Source organism: Apium graveolens, chromosome 3 (genome assembly GCF_009905375.1).
Source record: "Apium graveolens cultivar Ventura chromosome 3, ASM990537v1, whole genome shotgun sequence".
In the NCBI taxonomy this organism is placed as follows: Eukaryota; Viridiplantae; Streptophyta; class Magnoliopsida; order Apiales; family Apiaceae; genus Apium; species Apium graveolens.
Genome location: NC_133649.1, coordinates 250,489,453 through 250,507,168, shown reverse-complemented (window position 1 = coordinate 250,507,168; position 17,716 = coordinate 250,489,453). Strand labels below are relative to the sequence as shown.

The window sequence follows — 17,716 nt, the reverse complement described above, 5'->3', positions numbered from 1 at the left end:
TCCAATCCAGGAGAAGGAATTACTGAAGTGTTTGAGAGGTACAATGCGTTGATCAACAACCTGAACATAAATGGAAAATATTATTCAATCAGGGAGGTCAACAAAAAGTTCCTTTTAACACTGCCAACTCATCTTGAACATACAATCACTGCCATAAGAGAAGCTAGAGATCTGAGTGAGATTTCTTTGGATAGACTCTATGGTGTGTTAAAAACCTATGAGTTGGAGCAGATTCAGCAGAAGGAAGTCTACGGGAAAGATAGAGTGGTCAGCACATCTACTGCTCTTGTAGCTGAAGGTCAATAACAACAATAATTTCAACAGTCAGAGAGAATGGTACAGTTTTCCAAGGCTGAGGAAAATGTGATAATAGCAGAATATGATCCTCCTACTACAAATCAATCAAGTGATGAGTTTTATTCCTTGGAAGAGCTGGAGTAATTGGAAGATGAGTCAATGGCCCAAATTGTCAAGAGATTCTCCAATGTCAGATTCAAGAGAAATCTCAAGTTCAAGTACAAGTCCAACTACAACAGATTCCAGATAGGTGGATCTTCATCCTCAAACACCAGTAGTGGTGGATACAAAATAGGGATGGTTGATCGGAGCACCATTAGATGCTATAACTGCCATGAGTTGGAACACTTTGCCACAGAATGCAAGGAAGCCAAAGCAAGTGAGGAATAACTCTTATGATTCAAATCAGAAGAGTAACTCTGAAAGGGCTTACCTGGAAAAGGGAAGAAGCTGGGATGATACTGATAGTGAAGATGAAGAAGATGAGAATCTTGCTCTTATGGCTATTGATGGAAAAGCTTCATCGTCAAGAAAAGAGGTAAAATTTACTGATGTTGAATTAGTTTATCATCTAGGAGGTTCCTTAGATTGTGCTCGTCGTGATAATGAACTGTTAAGTCAGCAGATCAAAGACCTTGAGAAAGAGGTCAATGAATTAAGACTTGTGCACATTAATCAAGACAAGTTAAAAGAACAAGTATCTTTTCTAGAGAATAGAGTTGACTGTTATAGACAACTCGAAACTATTCTCAAAGACAAGATCACCGGTCTTGAGACTAAGGTTAGAGCCTACTTCAATTCTTGTTCGAAGGCTAAAGAGTTCTACAGTAAGCAAGCTGTTAATCAAACATCTGGAATAGGTTATGATTACAATACTGCTATTGGAAAATTAGGCATAAACTCCCTTCCTCGTGTATGTGCTAAAGGTAGGGAAGTACCACATGTGCTTAAGGGTGTTGATGAACCCCTCTATAAAAGATCAATTGCTGAACCATTTGATACGACCTCCTCTATTATTCAAGAAGAAATGCGTGCTGAAGATCTTGCTAATGAGAAGGTTGTTTTCAAGTCAAGTGTGTCGAAAGTTCTAGTCAAAGTTGTGAAAGCAACTGAGACTAACTCAAACACACATAAGTTGGATAACAAAAATGCCATGTCTACCTTGCATATTTTGCCTGTTGTTAATCTCTCTCATAAAGCATGTGGTGTTTCTAATTGTATGTCTTGTTCTTTTAATCCGATGTATGCTTATTTTAATGGTAAGCATGTTTCTAGTGATAAGACTACTCCTCGTCAGCATGTGAATAATAAGATGCGTGATAGGTCTAAGACTGCTAGTCCTTCTAAGGCTAGAAAGGAGACATTTGTGCCTAAGCCTAAACAGAAATTTGTTAAGGCTATTTACAAGGTCAAATGTCCAGTCATTGAGAAAGTTGAGACCATTAAAGTTAAGAATGTTGTTTTGCCTGACAAAGGTCAATTCTACAAATATGCCGGGCCCAAGCAAGTTTGGGTTCCGAAGAAGGTCTAACCCATTTGTAGTGCAGGGCATTAAACAGGTGGAACCGGTAGTGTAGATTCTTGATAGTGGATCGTCAAGACATATGACCGGAGATATAGCCCTGCTATCAAATGTGGTTGAGAAAGCTGGCCCACTGGTTACCTTTGGAGATAACAGCAAAGGTTTATCTGAGGAATATGGCTGTTTGTAAGATGGTAATGTTATCATTGAAAATTTGTATATTGTGCTAGGTTATTATCAGGAAGCAGTATCTAACATATAGCACCAGTGACGAGACTTGAGAATATTACGACATATCATGCACCTGATGCACATTACACTTGGAATTGGACTCTAGTAAGATGTGTACAAGTGTACTCCTGGTTGGTGAGTCAAAAGAGGAAGTCAATGCACCACAGTTCATGGACTTTACAGTTGCAGATCTATTGGACTATGCAATCTCTTCTTCACAATCTCACTTCAGGTTGGTATGAACTAGTGTACTACTCAAGCAATCATCAAGGACATGGTATGTCACTCTAACTGAAGTTATAGTTTAATATGAACTAATAGAGTCGTCATATTTATAACTCTCTTATCACTAGGCACAAACATATTATTTTATATGTGCAGTGAGTTTTAGGAGAAAATCAAACTTCTTTCAACATTAGTGATTTCTTATTTCATTTAAAATCTTTTGAAGTCACTATTGTACATCATTTCTCTCAAAAGATTAAATGTATAATTTTCATTCAGTATATATCTTAAGTACATTTTATCTCTATATTGCCATATGTTTTGTGATACAGGTTCAGTCTCCAATGACTTTCTTTCATTGACAGTCATGAGGTTGAAAACCCACAACTTCTATCCCAGACTGTAAAGACAAACATAGAAACAGAATCAACCAACACTCTCTTACCACTAAATGTAGTATGAATGAGCGTGAGGGAGATAGTGCCTTAGTGCACCACATAAGGAAGGTTCTGTAGTCAACCCAGTAGCTCTGTATCCTAAATAGATGAGTAGTATTTAAACCGAGACAACTGCTAGCTCCCATACATCTTCTCAAAAAGATGTAATGGCTGAAAAGGCTCAAAAACAGTTACTAGATTCATTTTCTCAACTAGGGTGCGTTTATTGAAATTTGCCTGTCGGCCAGGGTATCCGATGTAGTGTCACCACCTCAAACATAAACAATTCTTGATGCACAAGGAAAGGTTACACACATAAAGGATGAGTTGACGGAAACAAGAGTTTCGACCATTTTAAGGTCAGATTCGATTGTTCAAGGTTCCTTAATGGACCAATTGCCTTTACAGGTGTTAGGAGAGGATACTGATCCAAAAGCCATATGTCAGTGGTTAGTGTCTACCTCCCCAGGCTTAAATCCCCTAGATGCATCTGCGGATAGTGGATCTTACATAGGCGCAGATCGGAAACTTGTTGACAATGATTCAGATATTACCTGATGAGTCACAAGGAAATGTCTTCACAGACATTAGAAGGGAACTTTGATCTTTATGCTAAATTCGTTGGATCATTGTTTACCTTCCCAGAATTCAAATCTGGAACCCTAAAAGGGAAACTGGCAACTTGTAGATTATGACTCAGATTCATCTAACGAGTTTAATAAGGATGGGGATTTGCGAACTCCCATTGCACCACATGTGACCTCCTTAAGGATGGCTAAGGTGATTTTCCTTGCAGGTACAGCTGAATTTTGGAGCTATGAGAGGAGTGATACACTTGTGAGAATGAGTGTAAACACGAGTGGAGAGAAGAGTGAAATACATGTGAGGTACACTAAACAGAATCACACACTCACAGTGAGGAAGAAAGAGAAACTACTTGTTCTTTCTTTTCCAACCAAGTAAAATATGAGAACTCCTTCAGACAACGGCATATATTCCTTTTCTAAGGGGGAGATAAAAGCTTTAGTAATAGGTTGGAGGATTCCTCAACTAAGGGGGAGAAATAGCAGGGAGGAAGAAAAAGATCCTACATATGTACACTACACCACGCCATTGTTGTTTGTAACTACAGATCCTATTGTACGGGAGAGGTGGTAAGCACAAGGTGATTTCCTAGTAAGAAGTTGTTTTCCAAAAGGGGAGTACCATTGGTTTTTATCAGCGGATCCTATTGTATCGGAGATGTGGTAAACGAAGGTGATCTTCTTTAAGCAGTTGATTCTCATAGAGGGAGAAGCAAGAGAGATATGCGCTTCTTAACAGGAAATGTGGTTGTACAAAAGAAGATGAAACTACTTGAAGATATGTTCAGTCTAGAGGAACATCTATTTGGAATCTGGAAAAGGTTAAATGTTATCCAGAACATTTCTGCTATTTACTTTGTATTTATGTTTATATCTTTTTCTTATTTGTTAGTTGAGTTATCCTCTAGGTATTTGTTGTTATTGTCTAACAAACAAATAGGGGGAGATTGTAAGGCATATGTCATAGCCTATTTGTATATTCGAGGATTTAACTCAACTCAAATAAGAATGTAACAAGTAAATAGTGGATCTACCGTCAAAGAGATCTCACAAAGTAACATCTGTTAAAAGATTCAGAAACAATGTTCATCTACAGACTTGAGGAATTTATTCACTGGAAGAAGCTTAAGAAATTGATCAAGCCTCAGTGATACAAATCAAGATTGTGGATTTAATCAAGTGACAGAGATCTCGTCAGAGTATCAGAGAATTATAAGGATTTAATCTGAAGAAAATCAAGTATCAAAGTCAAGACATGAAGAAACGTCACGGAAGTTAGTCACTCATGAACCAGACAGTACATCGAGTGTCAATATTGAAGTGGTGGAATTGATTCATAATTCTCAGTGATTTTCAGAAGATTTTCAGAAGAATGGTTGCTGCTCAAGATTAGTATTAATTCTCTATTAATTACTTAATCATATAATTTAATTAAGAAAATAAATTATATCTGTAAAGATTAATTTATTGATTAATTGAATTAATTGAATAATTAATTCTGAATTAATATTAAGGATTTTCAGAATTTTAATTGGATTAAAATCTGTTTTAAATCAGCAAGACAATTGAAAATGAACTAGCATGACAATCTGGATTGTCATACCGATTGTCATTCCAGGTCAATTCTATTGTCTCACCGAAAGTTCTATCAGGGAGGAGAATTGTCTTGCCAGTTCAATGTGATTGTCTTGCTAGTTCAACTGATAGTCATACCGATTGTCATGCTAGCTCAACTGATAGTCATACTGATTGTCATGCCAATTCAAAGATTGTCCTGCCAGTTCATTTCAATTCTGTTGATTATATTTAAAAGACAGAAGCAGCAGAACAAATTAATGATCCGGAAAAATAGTTCAAGAACAAAAAAAGCAGAAGCTGAAAAATATATCATCTCTTCTCTGCTAAATTCAAGATCATAATTTCTAGCTAGTAAAGTTAAATCCAAACCACTAGAAATCATTATCTTGTTCTTGTGTAACTATCTAGCGGATCAAAATCCCTAGAACTTAATCTCAAATTGCGTTTAGCATTTGAATCTTTTTATTGCAAAAATAGAAAAAGTTCATGTCAAATTTATTCTAAATTTTTGATAATTAATTTGAGATTAATCCCTTGTAATCGATACAGTTGTTGTAACACCTTTCAAGTTTAATAATATTTTTATTTAACTTGAATTTTGTTTCAATTTTTTATTCCGCACTAAATTCGATTATTCGGTATTGTTTGTATTCAACCCCCCCTTCTACAAACACATTGGGACCTAACAACAATGCTTACACTCTGGTCTCTGAAATCTATTTTCTCCAACTTGTCCTTGGCTCGACTGGTTGTCCCCCTTAGAATCTTGTTTCTTGTTCAAATTTCCCTTCTTCCAAAAATTTCTGCCTTTGTGGAATCCAATCCTTTTCACACTCATATCTTGGGAGCTTTCGGCTTCAGACTTCTCTCCATAAAATGGAACCTTTCTCTTTTTGTTATCCTTTTGTTTCCTTGACTGTATCCCATTACTCTCAATCAGAGCAGCCTTCTGTACTACTCCAGCATAAGTATCAAGCTCAAACATAGCCACTCTATCTCTAATCCAAGGCTCTAATCCTTGTTGGAATCTCTTTGCTTTCTCTTCCTCAGTGTTCACATACTTCATCACAAACCTTGACAGCTCCGTAAACTTCTTCTCGTACTCCAATACCGACATACTTCCTTGCTTCAATTCAAGAAATTTAAGCTCCATCTGATTCTGCATATACTTAGGGTAATACTTTTCTTGGAATAACCTCTTAAACCTTTCCCAAGAAACTGGATGATTTGACTCCATAGCTTTCACTGAATCCCACCAATAGATGACTTCACCTTTCAGAAAATAAGTAGCATATGGCATATCCTGATCTTCTCCTAACTGAACCAATTCAAAAGCTCTTTCTATTTCCCTAATCCATGTATTAGCTATTACTGGATCAGGGGTATCATGAAATGCAGGTGGATTCATATTCTGAAAAGCTTTGAAAGTAACAATTTATCGAGGTGGTACTGGTGGATCAGGTGGTTGGTGTGGTTCACGGTTATCTTGGTTTTCGAATTGTTGTTGAAGAGTTAGTTATTGTTGAGCTATAGCGTTTGTTTGTTGTTGTAAGGTTTCCAGAAGTCGAAGAATATTAGGATATGTGGTAGAAGTTGTTGTCAGGTTCTTCTTTTTAGGTGGCATGATCCTGAGATAAAATTATATCAAAAGAGGTACGAACAATACAGAAAATTTCATGGTCATGGTGTCACAAGTCATTTCATTCAATCGAGTTTCAAATTAAACAATAAGGGTGATGCGTATAAAAGCATAAGAAAAATTGAAAGCAAATAGAATGATAGTGCATAATTATCGAAATTAGGGTCAAGGTACATCAAGATTGGAATAGAGTCTGGATCTAGGGATAACATGCTTAACTAAAGGAAACAACAGGGAATTCTAGAAAGCCCAACAATATTATGACATGAAAAGTAGATAATGGAAAGAACTAAGGCTCCACTCCATCACAACGGGGTCCGGTAGTCTTCTCTTCATGAAGCGTCTTCACAATACACTGGAGCTCTTCCGCAATCATATGGATAGTATACTAGCTGGTACAGTCTCGGTGCGATGGCATCTCATTAAGCTTAGTGTTAACATACTGGACCAAGGTCTCAAGTCTCGCATTCATCTGCTCCTTAGGCTTTCCTTCATAGTTTCGGCTGTCCAGATACACGTTCTTCGATCACTCTAACATTCGATCGTTGCCCTGAAGCCTGTCGAACTAACGCCTCAACTCAGCATACACGGAGAAAGCAATTGTGTCAGACGGTTCAGAAGATGATGAGGAATGCGCCCTTTGCTTCCAAACAATGCATAGATATATATATAAGAGAATTAGTAGCGAATGACTCGAATATCCTATACCTACACTCTCGTATAATATTCTATAAACCTATATAAATATATAACCTATTTGGGTTGTCCATGGACTCTAAACCGTAGCTCTGATACCAAAACCTGTCACGCCGCAAACATTTACAAAAGACAATATACGAGTAAATATATTAGTTAACAAAAGGAAGTAAATACATCTAAATCCAAGATCTTACAAGTTTAGGGTTTTTCAACAGCCCAACACTATTAACTAATACAACCTGATTTTAATATCGAGTCCTCACACACAAAATCACTAACTACATGAGCTCGAACATATGAATCAGCAGCACATGTCTTACGCGCTGTCTGCTTTAATCTAACCATATCTGCTAGCTGTAATATCAGGGTAAGCAAGTAGTGAGCTAAGTGCTCAACAAGCGCTATAATATACATAAACAAGAATAAAACATTAACAATGGAATTGAAAGATTCAACAATATAGTATCAAGAGATAAACATTCAGGATGATGGCATCTTTTATTGTAATAAAACCATTCAAAACCATTTCCTTATCAAAAACCATTTTATGACGCTACGGATTACAGCTGGTGATCATCCGCAAAGTAATCCCGAACTTCGCTGGGTTCTAGAACATTAATGGGATCCCTAGGCAACTTTTAAGCCTACAAATTAGAGCGGAAAAGACTTGCATCTCAGTCCAGATCCACTATCTAAAGAAAATATTTATCCCCCTTTGGGACTAGAAATCCAAATTTTAACTTTTTCATTTAAAAAAAAACTGATGCCAAGTGACGATTAATTTCTTAAACAAGTGAATGTCTTTATCAAGGGTTCTAGATCAACTTCGAAGCACATGGAATAGGTTCAATAAATTTTAAGGTTCTGATCAATTAGACTGATACCTTATCGAATGGAATTGCAAAGTTTCTATTCATAAGGGATTTGACAATGAGATTTAACATGGTTATCGGATAGTATGAAGGAACTAAGTCAAACTAGGTTCAAGGTAATGGTTCCAGATAAGACATAGGTATTGAAATATAAAGAAGGTGAGCATCAGTTCAAAGTATAATAGGGTATCATGTTTTAGGGGTAAGAATAGGGTTATCAAGCAATTATGAACGACTTTTGAGGGATAGTTGACTTTTAGGTATCAAGATAAGGTTACTGAGTATAACTTGCACAGGGTTCCACATCACAATTACTTAATATATTAGCATGGTATGATTTTTGAATTACTTGCATAGAAATCTCCAAGCAAAGTTAAACTACTTGCGATTGATACTTGAGGGTTCATAGCACTTGCATATAATACGAAAGATAGATTTGAAAAAATTTGGATCATATATATCAAGGTGAATTAGAATACTTGCATCATATATAAAAGCTGGGATAACACTATCTTGCAGTATAAACAAAAAGGTAGGTTGAAACACTTGCCTTGAGAAAGGCTTGACTTGACTGGCAGGTGCGAGCAAATGGAGCTTCACTCGACTTTAATGGCAAGTTTACCCTCGTCTCGAGAGCCTACGCAAAATAATAATATACTCATTATAATATATACTCACTAACTCAACCTAATTATAAACCGAAATTACGCACATTGGCACTTAGGCCTATATATACATAAACGCTTATAATTACATTATAAGCATAATAGTTCACATAGCCACTCATGTTCACATTAGCACATTTAAGTACATAGTAATATATCCATACACACTATATTGCATCACTAGGCTTGGCATGATCTCACTCCACTTACTCAACTCACTTAGTTATGCTAAACTAGCCAAAACTCTTAATATCGTCCTCATAACTCGAAGTGCCTTTTCTAAACCATCAAGTTCTTATGGACCCTGACTTAGGCCTTACACTATACTGATCTCATAATATCTTACAACTATGGTGTTCAACGTAGGCCTCACTCATAAGTGCCCTAAAACTAAAGGTTAAGTGATTTTGCTCATTATAGTGATTTCAGGGTGACACCAATGGGTTTATGAGTACAATTGACACCCTTACACTTCAATTTTACCTCTCAAACTTCTACACTAGACTCTTATGACCATAAGGCAACTCTCAAACTTGGTGTGGCTCAAGGGCCTAGCTTGGGCCTACCTGGGCCTAAGCTTAAAAAAACGTGATTCCTATGACACATGATTCTAACTCAATTCCTATGAAATATGGCTTGAAAAACTCCCCTGACACTCCCTCTAACTAGGGATAACTAAGGCCTAGTGAGGGCCTACCATGACATGGTCAAAACTCTTCATTTCTAAGTTGCAACAAAACTGTCCCTGTTGGACAGATTCTAAATTTTGGTATGTGCACCTCACTAAATGGTTGGGTTTCTCTAATTTGTGACTTCTAGACTCAATTATACCCCAATAATTAACTCCCCGTGGCGTGGGCCTAACAATTACTAAGAAATGCCTATTCAAAATCAACACAAAACTCACATGCAAATCTGAAAAAAAATTCAGGATTCTATCCTAGCCTTTCCAACTTAACTCCCACTTTAAAACCATGAATTAAATCTCAACCAAGGAAAATTTACTACTATAAGACATCTTAACTAAGGCCTAAACCAATAGTGGAGATCATCCATGCCCTATAATACCAACATGAAAAAGAAAACTTAACATGCAACTCAAGATGATCACTAAATCAAGTTCGACTAAACAAGAGGGTTATTAGCTCATAAATTCGACTTAAAATACTTAACTACTTCAAAAGATCATGCAAATTAACTTTTAACAACTAAGATCAAGCATAATATCAAGGAAACAATTCATTTTAAGCACATATAAGGTCGAATTTAACACAAACTAGGCATGCATGTACATTTTCTAAAAGAAGAGTATATATTAGATGATTATACTTGAAAATAATGCCCTATCTCTAACATGAAAAGTAGAATATGACTTTACAACTAAAGATCAGTATCATGCAAAGGTTTTAAAAGAGTTTTATTCACGGAAACACTTAATTTATGCACATAAAAAGTATATCTCATAAAGAACTCTTTAATCCACATGAATTAAAGAGTTTCTCTTTGAAGATCACATAAAATCAAGACATGCAAGCATTAAACTTCATCTCCTAAGCATGGAACTTCTTGTAAAGTGTATATTATATGAATGCGTAATGGAATTACACTAGAATGGCAAGGATTTGATGAAGAAAAATTGAAGGGAATGGAGGAAGGGGCTTCAGCCGAATGAAGAAAAAGAGAGGGGGAGGAGAGAAAATTTGAGAGTGAAAATGATGAGCTTGAGTGGAATGTGGTTTTGGGTTAACTCCTCTCTTTATGGCTCATCATGCTTCAATAGTGGAATTTGGAATGTACTAAAGTGCCCTTCTCCAATAACCAAGCAAAAGTGCATGCAAGGGTAGTTTAGTCTTTTGGTGGATAGAAGAAGGTTAGTGGGGTATGAATTGTCTCTTATGCCCTTTTAAACTGAATTGGAGGGTATTTGCATGCATGGGCAACTAAGTAATTTGCAATTTAAAAATAAACTAATTTATATAAAACAATTTTTTATAAATATAAATGCACCTCCATAAATCACAAAATAAATATCATAAAATAACTTATAATTTTAGAAATTTACTGATATAAAATTTGAAAATTTATTGTTAAAAGATTTTTAAAATCGATTTTTCATATAAAATGAAGTACTTTTGATTATCATTTAAAAATACTAAATGATAAGATTTTCTTTTCAATTTTTTTTATATAAACTAATACATTAAACATTTATTTTATAGGCACTCAGTTATATAGATCATCCACATCTATAATTCCATACAATTTAAAATTTAATTATAAACACACAATTATATATAGATAGGGATTAGAAATACCGGTCGTAACATATGATTGATATCTCCCTGTGCATTTTTAAGGTTTATGTTGTGGTCTATATATTCATGTTAGTATATCTTATTTATGTTATATTTGATCATGTCTGGCCACTAGTCTTAGTAGTCTCATTTACATTATTAATTCATTAGCATTATTAACTAAATAGGTTTGCGGACAATCAACTCAAGAGGAATAAATTGTAAAATTTATATAAAATATTTGTCTAATGTATATATATCTAAAAGATTTAAGTTATAGTTATAATAGGTCGGGAGCCAGGAATTTAGTGACTCTTTTCAAATTCCTTTAGTATTTTAGTTGCTGATATTCGAGGTACGGATTTTGTCCCCTTTTTATTCAGCGCTACTCCTCTTACAAATTAAATATCTGTGATTTGTTCAATTCCATATTTCATTCGTTCCATTACTATTTTTTGATCGTTTTGACTTCTGAAAATTGTTTTAAAAATTGATTTGGAAAGTTTTAAATATCTATATATGCGGTTTTCAAAAATTATTTATGTCACCATCTATTTTGGGAATATGAATTACTTGTGACAGGTGATTTTAAAATTTTGTGAGAATATTTTATTTGAACCCTTAGAGATATAGGGTATACCGAGTTAACCAGCTGTAGGGGTACTACAGCCATGTCACCGCGGCACTAGTGACATGACACTTCTGTGACAGTGTGATTGGTCACGGCGTATCCTTCTGTTAGTTCTTGGGAGGAGCTTTTGGCCATTTTGATATTTGTTCAGGATACGTGGGTGCACCCAGAGTTTGATTTTTGATTTTATTTATGGTGACGTTGTATATGCCATACACGTTATCCATTCTGTTGCACACATTTGGTACTCTATGATGTGTGTATTTTTATTCTGATCTCGGTATGAAATATTCTAACTCCTCGTTGTTTTAGCCATGCTTGTTTTTAAAATTATTGTTTATTATAAATTGTGAAATCTTCATTTCTGATTTTTATTTTAGAAACTGTATTCCAAATCCGTACTGGGCGTTTGGCTTTTATCGTATTCTTTTTCTGCCAGGTGCTGAGGGGGATCTTTGACTTTGTGATGGAGAGCTACCCCATTTTTTTGATTAGGATTTCAAACTTTATCAATATCTAGACTTAATTATTTATTTAGAGAATTCGACATTTATATCATTGGTTTAGACAGTTCGGAGATTTAATATTATTTTGGAGATTTTTATACTGTTTAATTATTATTTAGAAATATATTAGTGCTCTATTTGCAGGATTATGGATTTTTAAGTAATATCTACCTTTTATTTTTAAAAAGGGGGTGTTATACTGATCAACATATAATCCTTTAAAAGCTCATTTCCACCTCTGACTAGTGCCCTAGAACGACTCTACACAAAACACATCAAAAACACCAAATACTTGAGTCCAAAACACCAACTTAAGCCGTTGTGAAGCGTTCCAAGGTAGATATAAAATCCACTTATCACACCCCCAAACTTAAATAGATGCTTGTCCTCAAGCATAAACAGACTCGACACTAATAAGAAACTATTGCATGAATACAACTACGTGAAAATGCAACGAAATGACAATGCAACGATCCCCTCAGAATAACCATAACCAAATCACTAAGCAATGTCTCTAAGAATGCAATGACTTTAAACAGAGCTCAACTAAATCTCATAAACCAACATACAAACCAGAAATGTGCGTGTGTGAGATGTTTATCAGATATACTCTCAACGCTAGATCAATAACCATATCCCATCCTTCGCCAAAACAATCACAAATTTATAAATTGAATAGATGTTAAACACATAATGACTTACAATACCTCAATTTTACTAGAGTTATACAAGGATCATGCTATAATACTAAAACATGTCAAACACAAATGCTTATTTGACCGTGCAATGAATGAGGTCCCAAAAGACTTATACAATAATACCCATGTAGCGAGTGTTAGGTTAGCGGATCCCAAACTATACAAGCATTAGGTCACTAGGCACAAAGTCCCCTAGAACTTAATTGCTCGAGTATTAAAGAGCTCACCCCTGGTCAATTCTGCATATACTAACACAATTTTTTTCTTTTATTTTATTTTTTCTTTTTTTTTTAATTTTTTCTTGATTTGTTTTTCAATGATTCTGAATGAGTGTGTTTCGCTCCATCTCATTCAACCCTAGACTACTCATAAAAATATGAGTCGGCTACTAGCCATTTGATGCCTAATTTTATTCACAACTAGCAATGAAATTCATGTTTTTCCCTAGTTTAAAAAGTTTAGTGATTAAATTCCAACAAATAAACAAGTATGATCATGATCTAGTTCAAAAGAAACCTATAAGACTTGTGAAAAAAACTTTGTTTCTGGTCATGCAAATCAAGTCATTAGGACTTAATCATCCCTCTATTCGACATCACTACACTCAAATCAACACCAACCTACCAATCAGAAATAGCTCATCCTACGGGATCATGTTGTATGCATGCAAATGCAACTATATGGACTCACATAATAACATGAACAAATATGACCTATATGAACAATCATGAAAAATAATGAACGAACTACAACTAAACATGCAATATGAATCTATATAAACATGAAACACAACTAATCCTTACATTATCACCCCCAAACTTAAAATATTTAATGTCCTCATTGAAGGTAATAATAAGGATACAAGGCATACCTAGTCGTAGGTGGGATCACCCTCCTCGGGTGGAGAATCAGGTGGCGGGTAAATAGTGCTCGCTCCAAATACAGTCCAATCGACCTCGACACTAGAGGCTCTAAAAGCAGTAATCAAAGCCCGTGTCAAATCCTGAGAAAAATGGTTGTGAATGTCATGCATGGAATCCATACGCCTAGTCAATCTCCTGTACAGAGCATCTCCAAGTCCAGTCCTATCCCCTGTCTACTGTGCACGAGAAGATCTAGCAACTGCATGAGAGGATCTAACAGCTGCCTGCTGTGCCTGAGAAGAACCCCATGCATACGTCTGGTCAGGTGGCTGGCCACCCGGTAGATAATCATATGTATAACCCAATCCATTCTCACGGGATTTACCGCCATACCACTCCTGCATCACCGAAATCGTCGAGCTATCAATGGGAGCACTGGACATCTGCAGCTGCTCATGCACTTCTGGAAAAAATTTAAGTTTTTTGATTTTTTTTCTTCATCAAAAATACAACAAATGCATGGGTTCCCTCCCACGAAGTGCTTGTTTTACATCTTTAGCTTAACGTGGAACTTCGAAATCAAGTTATCTCAAGAACGGCGCTCACCACCTCTCAGTTCTTCGTATCTCCATAATAATGCTTCAACCTCTGACCATTTACTGAACGCTTAGTCCGGATTCTTATCAAGAATTTCCACAGCTCCATGTGGAAACACAATTTTGACAATGAACAGACCTGACCACTGTGAACTAAGCTTTCCTGGAAAAAGTCGGAGACGAGAGTTGAACAATAGAACTTGTTGACCATTGCACAAATGTCTTGTGCACTAACCTCCTATCATGCCACCTCTTGAACTTCTCCTTGTATAACTTGTTGTTTTCATAATCCTGTAGACGAAATTCATCGAGTTCATTAAGTTGGAGTATTCTCTTTTCTCCAGCAGCTTCCATGTTAAGATTCAGCTTCTTCAAAGCCCAATATGCTTTATGTTCTAGCTCCGCATGCAAATAACACACCTTACCATATACCAACTGGAAAGGAGACATGCCTAGAGGAGACTTGAATACTGTTCAATAGGCCCAAACAACTTCATCCAGCTTCAAAGACCAATCTTTCCTTGACGGACTCACAACATTCTCCAAGATTCGCTTGATCTCTCGGTTAAAGACTTCAGCTTTCCCATTAATTTGAGGATGATAAGCTGTGGCCACAAGATGATTCATATAATATCTTTCCATTAATGCAGTAAACTTGCAATTACAGAAATGCGATCCCTCATCACTGATTATGATCCTTGGAGTACCGAAACGTGTGAATATCTGCTTATGAAGAAAACTGATCACCATCTTAGCATCATTGGTTGGCAAAGTTTTAACCTCAACCCATTTAGACACATAATCCACCACCAAAAAAATATATTGATTATTTCATGATGAGAAAAATGGCCCCATGAAGTCGATTCCCCAAACATCAAAAATCTCAACTTCGAGAAGCACATTGAGAGGCATCTCATCTCTCTTGGATATATTTCCAACTCGTTGGCAGCGATCACATCTCAACACGAACTGATGAGCATCTTTAAACAAAGTAGGCCAGAAAAATCCAGCTTGAAGGATACGGGCAACTGTCTTCTCTCCACCATAATGGCCACTATACACAGTAGAATGACATTCTCGTAAGATACCCTCCGTCCCACTATACGGAATGCACCTCCTGATAATCTGACATGCCCCCTGTTTAAACAACAATGGCTCATCCCATCGATACCACTTTACCTCATGTAGAAACTTCTTCCTTTGAGCATAAGGGTTCTCGGGGAATAACATTACTCATAAGATATTTCACAATATCTGCAAACCATGGTTCTTCTTTTTGCACCCTAAAAAGTTGCTCATCTGGAAAAGATTCATTGATCACGTCTTATCCTGTGAAGTTTTTCCTTGATCTTCCAAATGTGAGAGATGATCCGCTACCTGATTTTCTATACCTTTCATGTCTTTGATTTCCAGCTCGAATTCCTGTAACAAGAGAATCCAGCAAATCCATCGAGGTTTTGAATCTTTCTTCGAGACTAGATATCGAATAACAATATGATCAGGATAAACCGTCACTTTTTTCCCAAGAAAATAAGATCGAAATATCTCAAAACCGTAGACAATTGCCAAAAGCTCCTTCTCTGTAGTAGTGTAATTCAGCTGAGCACCATTTAGGGTTTCACTAGCATAGTAAACCACATGAAAATGATCTTTTTTCTCTACCCAAGAACAGCTCCAACTGCAAAATTACTAGCATCACACATCATCTCGAAGGGCTCATTCCAATCAGGTGCAGGTAATAACAGGTATTGTAGTCAAACTCTTTTTCAAACTCTCGAAAGCAGCCAAAGATTCTTCATCAAATTTGAAAGGAACATCCTTCTCCAACAGATTGCACAAGGGTTTAGAGATTTTGGGGAAGTCTTTGATGAATCGCCGATAAAAACCCGAATGACCAAGAAAACTACAGATTCCTTTAATTGAGATTGGTGGAGGAAGATTTTCAATAACCCCCACCTTGGCCTTATCCACTTCAAGACCTTTGCTAGATACCTTGTGCCCAAGAATGATACCTTGTTGCACCATGAAGTGACATTTTTCCCAGTTGAGCACCAGATTAGTCTCAACGTATCTTTTCAGCACCAAGCCAAGATTATACAAACACTCATCATAAGAAGTCCCTAACACAGAAAAGTCATCCATGAACACCTCCATATTAGTACCAATCATGTCTGAGAATATGGCCATCATGCATCTCTGAAAAGTAGCACGTGCACCACAAAGTCTGAAAGAAACTCGACGGAAAGCGAAAGTGCCAAAAGGACAAGTAAAAGTGGTCTTCTCTTGATCTTCTGGGGCAATGCAAATCTGATTATAGCCCAAATACCCATCCAGAAGACAATAATACTCATGGCCAACCAACCTATCAAGCATTTGATCAATGAATGGAAGAGGTAAGTGATCCTTCCGGGTGGCTTTATTCAGCTTCCGATAATCCATGCATACTCTCCATCCTATGACTATCCGAGTAGGAATGAGCTCATTCTTTTCATTAGCAACAACTGTAATACCTCCTTTCTTAGGCACACACTGCATTGGGCTCACCCATGAACTATCAGAAATAGGATAGATGATCCCTGCATCCATCCATTTAAGAATTTCTTTTCTTCACTACCTCCTTCATGATAGGATTGAGTCTCCTCTGTTGTTCAACGATTGGTTTACTTCCTTCCTCAAGCAGAATTTTATGCATGCAATAAGAAGGGCTGATTCCCTTGATATCTGCTATAATCCATCCGATTGTTGATTTAAACTCTCCCAGAATTCTCAAGAGCTTGTCTTCATCACTACTTGAAAGGTCAGATGCAATAATAACAGGCAAATTAGATGCATCACCTAAAAAAGCATACCTCAAGTGATCAGGCAGTGGTTCTAGTTCAAGTGTGGGAGCTTCCTCAATAGATGGTTTGAGATGCTCCTGAGAATTTTTAAGCACTGATAATCCAAGAGACTTGAATGGAAAGTACAATCTCCTTTTCCACAGAGATGTAATCAAATACTGCAGTTGCTCTTCCCCTTCTTCATCTTCATTATTAGATTCCCCTGTTAAGGCTCTCTCTAAAGCGTCAATCCTTAGCAATTGATCAAGCTCTGAATTCACTACAGAGTTGAAAAACTCTACTTTAAAGCACTCCTCTTCATCAGTAGGTAATTTCATTACAGTGAAGACATTAAAGGTAACGTCCTGATCCTGAACCCTCATAGTAAGCTCATCCTTCTGCACATCGATCAGAGTTCGGCCAGTAGCTAAGAATCATCTCCCCAAGACAATGGGAATCTTCTTAGTTCCTCAAAGTCCAGAATCACAAAATCAGCAGGGAATATGATTTTGTCCATTTTAACCAATACATCATCCACAATACCTCACGGATAAGTGATG

At 36.5% G+C, this 17,716-nt stretch overlaps 1 protein-coding gene across 1 annotated transcript in view; it reads right to left on the bottom strand.

Annotated features, from left to right (window-relative positions):
* Positions 1 to 13,920, bottom strand: part of LOC141714945 (uncharacterized) — a 34,561-nt gene extending 20,641 nt beyond the window's left edge. The window contains exon 1 of the mRNA XM_074518439.1: positions 13,770 to 13,920. Coding sequence (XP_074374540.1) covers positions 13,770 to 13,920 — 151 coding nt within the window. The remainder of the gene's footprint in view (positions 1 to 13,769) is intronic.
* Positions 13,921 to 17,716: the final 3,796 nt, after the last annotated feature.